The sequence below is a fragment of the Rhinopithecus bieti genome, unplaced genomic scaffold (assembly GCF_001698545.2).
Source record: "Rhinopithecus bieti isolate Rb0 unplaced genomic scaffold, ASM169854v2 scaffold_14826, whole genome shotgun sequence".
NCBI lineage: Eukaryota > Metazoa > Chordata > Mammalia > Primates > Cercopithecidae > Rhinopithecus > Rhinopithecus bieti.
Genome location: NW_016808328.1, coordinates 1648554 through 1659720, shown reverse-complemented (window position 1 = coordinate 1659720; position 11167 = coordinate 1648554). Strand labels below are relative to the sequence as shown.

General features: G+C 44.9%; 1 protein-coding gene across 1 annotated transcript; it reads left to right on the top strand.

The window, feature by feature from the left end:
* The first annotated feature begins 361 nt into the window (after positions 1-361).
* Positions 362-4975, top strand: RPL11 (ribosomal protein L11). Its single transcript, XM_017886475.1, has 6 exons — positions 362-438; positions 1203-1353; positions 2394-2500; positions 3208-3339; positions 4356-4466; positions 4897-4975. The coding sequence occupies exons 1-6, from the start codon at positions 433-435 to the stop codon at positions 4924-4926; spliced, it is 537 nt and encodes a 178-aa protein (XP_017741964.1). The 5' UTR covers positions 362-432; the 3' UTR covers positions 4927-4975.
* Positions 4976-11167: the final 6192 nt, after the last annotated feature.

Here is an 11167-nt window from a genome sequence, read left to right as displayed (position 1 = left end):
AACATGGTGAAACCCCATCTCTACTCAAAGTACAAAAAAATTAGACCGATATGGTGGTGCGCGCCTGTAATCTCAGATACAGAATAAATTTGCACGATTGATTTAATGTACTTTTGGCAGTCTCATCACACAAGCACCACCAGTTCCTGACACTGGGAGGAGAGAACGTCTTCAAGGTCCGGAAACTCAAGGACGTGCTGATTCTGGGAGCTTTCAAATACTATTTTTGGAAAACCCAAATCCCGGTCTTCAGCCAGCGTTGCCTGCAGTTGCTAGGCCTATTCACAAGGGGGAAGCCGACGCTGCACTGCGCAGCCAAATGCGCCTCTCTTCCTCTTGTTGATCTCTGTGGTTAGCCTGGGGAAAAAAGCCCGCCTCCTGGCCCATAAGGCCCTGGGCCGGAAGCTCCGCTTTCTCTTCCTGTATTCCATTATGGCGGTGAGTAGCTGGGACCTGCATTTGCTTTTTTTTAATCCGTCGCCATCCATGGCAGGCCGAGCTTGCGGGGTCTACCTCGCCCGCAGCCCGAGGAGTATGGACCCCTCAATGCTTGCCGGCCCAAAACTGGCAGAGCCGTTCGAGCCAAGGACGCAGGGTTGAATTCTGTCACTTTCCCTGCCATCATTTTAGGAGCGGCTCCGGGCAGTTGCCGGGAGAGCTCAGAAGCACGGTCAGGAGGCTGCAGCTAGGGCAGATGGGGTGAATGGAGGGTTCTGAGGCAAGGGTCCGGGCCTTTTCCTGGTTCCGGGGACTTGAAACTTGCTCGGTGCTAGGAAACCTTAGCCGATTGCTCGGCTTAGGGAAGGTGCTAGCCTTTAGACAGCTTCCGAATGGGATGCTGGACGTCGCATAACCACGTTTCCTGTTAACTCAGCAGTTAAGTTCTCTCCGTCGCTTACTCCCCTTAGTTTGCCTTACAGTGGGGGCGCTCTTTGTTATCCTGAGCCTCTTAGGGTTCGATCTCAGTGTCTGTAACTTTTAACAGTCAACACCTGTCCTGAATTTTCTATTCACCCGTTCTGTTCGTGGAGGAAGAATAGGTCCGGAGCTGACTTCGTTCCTTGATGCCTCCCAAACACAGTGATACCTTCTTCGTTACGATTTGGGATGAGCAGAAATAAAAATGCTATGGAGATAGAAAGTAGTAAAAACTCAGAGCTCTCAGCTGTGAGTATATTGACTGCTGCTTTTCCCTGTTGCAGCAGGATCAAGGTGAAAAGGAGAACCCCATGCGGGAACTTCGCATCCGCAAGCTCTGTCTCAACATCTGTGTTGGGGAGAGTGGAGACAGACTGACTCGAGCAGCCAAGGTTTTGGAGCAGCTCACAGGGCAAACCCCTGTGTTTTCCAAAGGTGAGTAGTGACAAATGACAGGGCTGCCCGCTGGGGTCGCCTGGTTGTTTCTTAATTTACCTGCTGTCGAGTCTGTATAGAAAGTGACAGTCGGCATCACTTAAAGCGTTAAATTCATGAGCCGACCAAAAAGTATCTTTGTTTTCAAGATTGCATGTGGGATTGGAACACTAGATTTTATATGAGCAGATCTTAAGCTAGGGCTAGCCCAAGTAAAGATTTTCCCAAGTAACTAGGACATGAGATAGAGTGGAAATATCAGGAACGAAGTAAAGATCATTAGGTCTGATTAGCAGTTAGGGTTATATAGGCTGCATTAAGAACAGGGCTGTACAGGAGCATGAGAGGTTTCAGTGGCCTATGATAGTGCTACCACACTACAGCCTGCTTGACCCTATCTCAAAAGTTGTATGCAGATTACCTGGGTTTGAGTGATGGCTTCATCACTTGCTGGTCTGACTCTGGGCTCTCTGGACCTCTGCTTTTTTATTTGCATAAAGAGGGTGTAATACTTGATAATTGTGGAAGCTAAAATGAGTTGTATATGTGCCGTTGCTTTAGAATGGTGAAATATGGCAAGTCTTTGGATTCCACTCCTGCTTTTTATTACCAGTTGTGCAAGTTAATAAACCTCTCAAAACCTCACGTGTAAAATGTGGATAACAGTACAATAAGGTTTTAGCAAGTACTAGATAATTGTCAATAATGCTTTATTTTCTTTGGAACATGAAAATCTTACTAGTGACTTCTTTGGCCTATTCTGGTTGTGAACTTGCCCTTCCTGGAACTTTGGCATTATGACTGTTCTTAACTGCTGAAGGATGGCTGGATGTCTTGAAATGGGAAAATCTGTGCTGTGGATGAAATCTTAGGAATAGATATAGGCGACACTAATTAGAACACCACAACTTAGAGTGTGGATGAATACTTAATGTCTCTTTAAGTCATCTCCAGAACAACATGGAGATGGTGTTCTGGGAAGGAGGTGAGTGTAGTGGGGGTATGATGGCGTCTGACTCCTTGTTACCCCCTTCCTGCAGCTAGATACACTGTCAGGTCCTTTGGCATCCGGAGAAATGAAAAGATTGCTGTCCACTGCACAGTTCGAGGGGCCAAGGCAGAAGAAATCTTGGAGAAGGGTCTAAAGGTGAGGATAATCCCCTAATGGAGTGATATTAGTGAGCACCCCCTTAATAACACAAGTAGATAAGTTACATTTAATGTTCTATTCTTTGGTGCCTTGACATTTAAGCTTCTAAAATGCTTTTTTACAATCAGCAGAGTTAAACTATTCTTGGTGGTTTAAGAGATGCTTGAGACCGGGCACAGTGGCTCAATGCCTGTAATCCCAACACTTTGGGATGCCAAGGCGGATAGATCATTTGTGGCCAGGAGTTCGAGACCATCCTGGCCAATATGGTGAAACACCATCTCTACTAAAAATATAAAAATTAGCCAGGCTTGGTGGCAGGCGCCTATAGTCCCAGCTACTCGGGAGGCTGAGGCATGAAAATTGCTTGAACCCGAGAGGTAGAGGTTGCAGTGAGCTGAGATTGTGCCACTGCACTCCAGCCTAGGCCACAGAGTGAGACTCTTGTCTAAAAAAAAAAAGGATGCTTGGGAGTCATTTCATTCCTCTGCTTTCTCTGGGTTTTTCTCTGCTCTTTGGAAGCTGGGAGAGGTCATTTTGGGTAGTTGGGGTGTAGTGAGGAAGTCAGATTGTGTTCCTAGCCAAGTTTTATTGACTTCTGTTTTTGCTCTGGGGTGCATGTTGCAGGCTGAGCTATTAATAGTTATTTGGGGGTGGGAGGGAGTTGATGACGAGGAATGTTATTGCTGCATTTTTCTCCACAGGTGCGGGAGTATGAGTTAAGAAAAAACAACTTCTCAGATACTGGAAACTTTGGTTTTGGGATCCAGGAACACATCGATCTGGGCATCAAGTATGACCCAAGCATTGGTATCTACGGCCTGGACTTCTATGTGGTATGAATATTTCATCTTTTCCCGCTCCTGGTCTATGAGGAGAGGGGCATCTTTATTTTATTTCATATGTGGTATGTTGGTGTTTACATGTTGAATTGCAGCTTTGAATATTGTCTGCCTTTGTGTTCTCCTCCCCGTTGGGAAAATGTGCCTCATTTGTGGCAAGTGTAGGGATGCAGCACTGAATAAGATGAACAAGATCCCTGCTGTGGGAGAGCTTGCAGTCGAGGATCTGTAAAGCACCCACATGGCTTAAAGGTGGATGAAGGAAACTGTTCCCTCCAGCCAGTGATTTGAAACTTTGGAGAGAGGCAGTATTGGTGCCACATTTGGTCTGTGGGTTGGCTGCACTGAGGCTCTTCTTCCCCTGATTCTTCCTATAGAAACAGCTTTGAGTGATGCAGTGGTTTGATCAGGAAGGGGGTTTTAACATAGAAATGACCTTTTGTGTTAACTGCTGTGTTTTGGTCCAACAATAAAAACTGAATAGCCTAAATCAGAAGTCCTGACTAGCGTGGAACCTGAAAGATGGTGACACCCTCATTAGACAGACAAGTAATAAGATTTGGATATTCACAGGATGTTGGAGGAATAGCACACCTTTGGGAAGCACTTTTGAGCTGAAGCAGAAGGAAGAAAGTATAGATACATATTTGTGCTTCTCGGAATTTTATGTTTTCTACACTGCTGGTGTGGCTAAAGATTTTTAAATGTTATTTTAAAAAAAATGTTTTGGAGATTGGGGAGCAGGAATGGGGGATCCTCAGCACCACTGGAAGATAGGCTGGGGTTGGGGGGAGGTGCTGAAAGTTCCAGCCTCCATAGCAAACCTATAGTATGGCTGTGTGTTGTGTGAGATGCTGGTGGCAGCTTTGTCAGACACTGAGATCAAGGGTCTTGCTCCAGAATCCATTGGGCTGCCAAGTGACTCTTGAAGATCTGTCTGTAATGTGAGTCTTGTCCATCTGCTCTTGACTCTGAGCTGGCTAGGTGACTGTTGGTTATTCCTGGGACAGGTGCTGGGTAGGCCAGGTTTCAGCATCGCAGACAAGAAGCGCAGGACAGGCTGCATTGGGGCCAAACACAGAATCAGCAAAGAGGAGGCCATGCGCTGGTTCCAGCAGAAGGTAAAGCTGATTTATCTCAAGTGAAGTGGTGGAATGTGGTGTTGGTGAATGGAGTTGGGATTTGGGGATGCAAAATATAGGACTATTTGCTGGGTACCTTCTTTAAAATTAGAATATTGGGCACCTTGATAAATCAGGGGCTTCCAGGGATGATGGTTTAAAAGAATATCCAGAACTAGGCCTCCCCACCACCATGAATGGGGGTAGCTGGAAGGGGAGGAATATGGCTTTAACAGGAGTCCCCTTTCTCAGATTATAGTGCAGTTCAGCACAGTGTAAAAACCAGCCAGCTTCCTACTTAGTCCAGAAAAGGATGGGATTCAGAGCCCAAGTTCATGTATCAGTCAGATTTGAATTCTCGAAAGTTAGCCATTGCTGCAATCTCTGCTGTTGCCTCCTGTTCTGAAAAATCAAATCTCTTCTCTTTCAGTATGATGGGATCATCCTTCCTGGCAAATAAATTCCCGTTTCTATCCAAAAGACCAATAAAAAGTTTTCAGTGAAATGTACAATTCTGTTGTGTGTTCTGTGAAAGGATCCTGGCCATATTCAAGTCCTTGGACCTCAAGCCACTTAAAGCTTCGATGGGAGTAGCTGGTAACAACCCTGTCATCCTCTGATTGGATGCTAGTATTTCCTGGCAGATCCAAGTCCAAGCTTCATAGCATCCATTGCCTGTGCTTGCCACACCTTGGTTGATGTGCTGTGGCGCAGTAGCCGCATTTAGAGGGGAGGGTTTGGTTGATGTTGGGGTTTGAATTTAGAGCCTTGATTAAGCAGAGTGCAGTGCTCCTGTGTTCCAGGAGGCTCCCTGCTATTCAGTGATTCTGTTCTGTACTAGAAATTTTATAAGCATTGATGTATCATGAAGGAATGATAGGCTTTGGTGTGATGTTTGAGATTAAATTTAGACTTAACTGTTCAGGCTCAGGTTTCTTTAACAACGAGAATATAAGGTTGTTGGGAGGCAGTGTGTGTAGATAAGAGGGCAGTCTTTCCATTTCCAGCCCTCTCGGTGAGTTGTTACTCTGCCCCAGTCTCCTTAACTGTATCAGGAGGCAATAACAGTAATACCTGTCAGAGGATTAAATGATTTAATACGAAATGCTCAGACTAGCACCAGGCACATAGTGCTCAAAAGGGGGTTTAATTTTTGTGTTTGGGTATATGAGAAATGTTACTTCTGCTAGCTTTGGTGCAAAAATGGAAATACTTTCTCTGTGGTGATTGTCTTTTTTTTTTTTTTTTTGAGACGGAGTTTTGGTCTGTCACCCAGGCTGGAGTGCAGTGGCGCAATCTCCCTGCAAGCTCCGCCTCCGGGTTCATGCCATTCTCCTGCCTCAGCCTCCCGAGTAGCTGGGACCACAGGTGCCCGCCACCACACCCAGCTAATTTTTTTTTTTTTTGTATTTTTAGTAGAGACGGGGTTTCACCGTGTTAGCCAGGATGTGTCGATCTTCTGACCTCTTGATCTGCCCGCCTCAGCCTCCCAAAGTGCTGGGATTACAGGGGTGAACCACTGCGCCTGGACCCTGTAGTGATTTTCTGCATCTCACTGAAGCCGACACTCAGAAGCCATCATTTTTGTGTATTTGTTTATTTGTTTTTGTTTGTTTTTTTAGACAGAGTCTCCCTTTGTCGCCCAGGCTGGAGCGTACAGTGGCACAATCTCTGCAACCTCTGCCTCCTGGGTTCAACCAGTCCTCCCACCTCGTCCTCTCGCGTAGCTAGGAATACAGGTCTCCACCACCAAGCGCAGCTAGTTGTGTTTTTTTGTAGAGATGGGGTTTCACCATGTTGGCCAGGCAGGTCTTGAACTCAGCCTCCCAAAGTGTTGGGATTACAGGTATGAGCCACTGCACCTGGCAAACGCCATCATTTTTCTGACACAATACTTGGCCATTGGTTCATCATTTTCAATTTCGGGTTTAAATTTTGGAGCACATGTTAATTCAGTTAAATAATTTACTAATTTCTGACTGATTAGAGCTCAGTTGTCCTTGGGCCACCCATTCATTGCTGTTCAGAAGTTCTCAAATTTGCTGCTTTTGTAGGTATTTTGAAACCTGCAAGTAGATTATTTGGTGTGTCTCATTTTTAAAATGAAAATAAAGTTACCTTACCCAGTAAGATGAGTTCTAGTTGGTGAAAGGGGAGAATCATGGAACATGTTGCCATATACTTTTTTATTTCATTTAAAATATAAAATGTGCATTCATATCTCAGTCTTTTACTACAGGGCCAGGGCCCCCACCTCACATGGTAAAGGAGTCTCATTCTTAAAATTCAGCTTCATTTTTATAGCGGGGAACCATACTTGTTTTTACTAACTTCTGAATTAAATAATACTCAATAAACATGTTTAAGAACAGACTTGGTGAGGCCGGGCGCGGTGGCTCAAGCCTGTAATCCCAGCACTTTGGGAGGCCGAGACGGGTGGATCACGAGGTCAGGAGATCGAGACCATCCTGGCTAACACGGTGAAACCCAGTCTCTACTAAAAAATAAAAAAAAAAAAAAAACTAGCCGGGTGAGGTGGCGGGCGCCTGTGGTCCCAGCTACTCGGAGGCTGAGTCAGGAGAATGACGTGAACCCGGGAGGCGGAGCTTGCAGTGAGCTGAGAACCGGCCACTGCACTCCAGCCCAGGCGACAGAGCAAGACTCCGTCTCAAAAAAAAAAAAAGAACAGACTTGGTGAATAGATAGGTAATTAGTTCTGGATGCGGAGAACAAATACTAGTTTTACCTAAATAAAGCATTTCAGAAATACAAAATCTAGAAAGTCTCTCAGTTTTAACAATATAAACCTGCTGAGCCTTCATTTGGTCCTTGTGTATTGTTTGTGTACTCAGTTGACTTAACTTCCCATTAAAAAAACTGCTGTGCTCCTGACCCAGTGGATAAAGCACTGTTGGGAGTTCAAAGAGCTAGCCAGGTTTTAGTCCTGGCTCTAACTAGCTTTGAGATTTTGGGTAGGTCATGAAACATCTGGAGGACTGGAACCACTAGACACAGACTCCTATCCAGTAGCTAGACAGCTTGCCCCTATTCTGGCTAGAAGCTTGACTTGCAAACAAATGTCCTACTGGTATCTAAAGCACTGTCATTTGTGGTTGAGCTTGTACCAAGTGGGTAGATAGGATCGCCTGGTAGTTTGTTAAAACTCGTGGGCCCTACCTCAGACCTACCGAATTAGAATCCTAACAAGATCTGCAGGTGATTTGTACGCATACTAAAGGGTAGAGGTAGTGGCCAAAAAAAGCAGGAAGGGCATGATACCCAAGGAGGTTTCCTTAATACAATTCAGTTCTTAAACGAAGTTCTTACTGTGCAGTTATTTTTCTCGTTTCTTTAGCTGCCACCCATGAAAGTCTGGGAGTGGACCCTGTCTCAGGAAAAAAAAAAATTGATCAAAAATTATACTCAATAATTACAATACTGAGGGGACAGTGGGTTCTCTTTCACTATTAGAAACACCAAATAGTAAACACAGCTAAGGCTTTTTTGTCTTTTAAACATAGTTGGGAGGTGTTCTTACTTTTTCCCTTTAACAGTTGCGTTCTCAGTACATTGCAGTGGCTATACAATATTTCATTCTGGAAATGTATAGGACATAATTATGTAGTTGGCACTAAATGTCAGGAATGTCAGTTTCATTAAACTGTCCAATAGAGGCTCTTTTATCCTGCTGTCTTGGCCCTCGGTCCAGTGAGTACCTTTAAGGTCCTTACAAGGGATCTTGAGCTGTTGTTCAATGGTGTGGTATTGTGGAAAGAACACTAAACAGGAAAAAGGTTATCCATCTTCATTTGTGTTTGAGACAGGGTCTTGCACTGTCATGCTGGAGTGCAGTGGTACCATCACGACTCACTCCAGCTTCAACCTCCTGGGCTCAAGTGATCCTCGTACCTCTATCTCCCGAGTAGCTGGGACTACAGTTGCATGCCGGCATGCCCAACTTTTTTTTTTTTTTTTTTTTTTTGGTAGAAAAGGGGTCTCACTGTGTTGCCCAGGCTAGTTATCCATGTTATGATTTTGGTTCTGCTTTTCCTACTGGCATTATGACCATAAGCAAGAAACCTGGCAAGTTAGTCTGGCCATCTAAAGTGGAACGTGTTGGATTTTGCGTATAACCCTTTATCTTCTAAATTGTGTGCTTAAGCTTTCTTTTCTTGCAGTTTAACACTGGCTAGTCCTAACCTGCTAAACTCAATGCAAATGCTGAGGTGCTCCAGCCAACTGGTGGGTGAAGACCAGAATGAGTAGTCTGCCAAAGGCAACTGAGTCCTAAAGGATTAAGGCCCAAGCCTCGTAGGTACTCTGGCCCAGAAACCACCCACATAGGTAATTTAAACTGCCAGCCACTGGGGACCAAGCTAGTGCCTGGGGATACAGAACTAGTCAGAGCTGCTTGTTATGGAAAACATGGCGTGGTTGTCAGAGGGGAATCCAGCCTAAGGCACCTGGAGGGCGCCAGGAGAACTGAACTTGACTCTGCTTAAGGTGGCAAATGCAGGAAAGCTTAGGAAACAAGTTCAGATGGTTTGTTTTCACAAGTCAGTGAACCAAACTGATGACCTGTGATTATACCAGTTGACCTTTGTGTAACGATTTTAGGATGTTTTGTAATTATCTTTTGTCAAGATGGATACTTTTTGTGTGTGTGTGTGTGACGGAGTCCTTCTATCACCCAGGCTGGAGTGCAGTGGCGCATTCTCGACTCACTGCAACCTCAGCCTCCTGAATAGCTGAGATTACAGAGGCCCGCCACCGCGCCCAGCTAATTTTTATATTTTTAGTAGAGATGGGGTTTCACTGTGTTGGCCAGGCTGGTCTCGAACTCCTGACCTCATGGTCCACCTGGCTTGGCCTAAGATTGATAGTTTTGTATGCAATAAGTATGTAAGTAGTTACCTGGAATCTAAAAGGAGCTTGAAAGGCAAAGGCATTCAACAATAGGCACAAGTGAAATTCTAGACCCTCTCAGTTACCCTGCTGAACGTATTGCTTTGATAACATGACTCACCTCTTTGAAATGCTCTGATGACTGCCTCTGGAATACAGTGCTTTATTTTTTGCTTTAAAGATTGGTTCTGTTCAGACATTACATGGCATATCATAGTGGTTAAGAGCACAGAGTTTGGAATTTAAGGGTGGGGGGGTGAAAAGAGGTTGATTAATGGGTATAGAAATATAGTTAGAGGAAATAAGACCCAGTGTTTGATAGATCAATAGAGTGACTAATTAATGACTTGTATTTTAAAATAGAGAATTTTTTTTTTTTTTTTTTGAGACGGAGTCTTGCTCTTCGCCCAGGCTGGAGTGCAGTGGCACAATCTCGGCTCACTGCAAGCTCCGCCTCCCAGGTTCATGGCATAAATTAGAGAATAATTCTAATGTTACCAGCATAAAGAAAGATAAATGTTAAGGTAGTGGATATCCCAGTTATCCCGATTTGATCATTATACATTGTACGAATGTATCAGAATATCACATGTACTTCAAAATATGTACATCTATCTTGTATCAATAAAAAAAAAATAGGCCAGGCACAGTGGTTCATGCCTGCAATCTCAGCACTTTGGGAGGCCTAGGTGGGCAGATCACTTGAGTTCAGGAATTCGAGACCAGCCTGGGCAACTTGGAGAAACCCCACTGGGCGTGGTGTTGCACACCTGTAGTCCCAGCTACTCAGGAGGCTGAGGTGAGAGGATTGCTTAAGCCGGAGAGGTGAAGGTTGCAGTGAACTGGATTATACCATTGCACTCCTGCCTGGGCAACAGAGGGAGACCCTGTCTCAAAAAAATGAAATAGGGTGTGGTGGCTCACACCTATAGTCCCAGCACTTTGGGAGGCAGAGGCAGGAGGATGGATTGAGTCCAAGGAATTTGAGACCAGTCAGTGAGACCCTGACTACAAAAATAAATTAGCCAGGTGTGGTGGCATGCACCTGTAGTCCTCATTATTTGAGTTTGAGGCTGAAGCAGGAGGATCCCTTGAGCTCAGGAGTTTGAGGCTGCAGTGAGCCATGATCGCATCACTGGGCAACCAAGCAAGACCCTGTCTCTAAATTAATTAAAATAAAATTTAAGCATCTCATGCCTTGCAGGAATGTGGGGTACAGTGCTCAGAATGGTCCCTGTCAGATAGTATAGGCTTGTTTTCTGTGAAGAGCCTACTAACTGCCACCTGGTGTCCCCTTCCAGCCCTGACATTAGGAAATAGTTGTGCAATGGTTGTTACTCTCAGGGTGGTCACCCAGGCAAACTCCAGAGGAGGATGTACTTTCACTGATTAGCCTTCTAGCCCCTTTTCCCCAAATCCCCAAGGAAGGCTGGGAATCATGACAATGGAGTTGGCCTTTACTTGTCAACAATTGAGTAAATCCTAAATAGGGACAAACATCCAAGTAGCTCCTGAATTATCATTAAAGGAAAAACATTTCTTAAAATGGAAGGCGTATGTACCTTGTAGTGGACATTCTGTAATCTCAGTTACACGGCCATGTCTACTCTATTGCTAGTGTCTGTCCCTTGAGACCAGCTTGTTGCTCAGATTGGACACAGCAACACTGCCGCTGACTACCTGGGTGAGAAGGTGGGCAAGTCAGCCAGGCTCTCTGGGCCTCAGATCTTGTATAAAATAGGTTTGACACTTATCTTATAGGGTTACTTGCAGGAATTAAAGATAGTATATGTAAA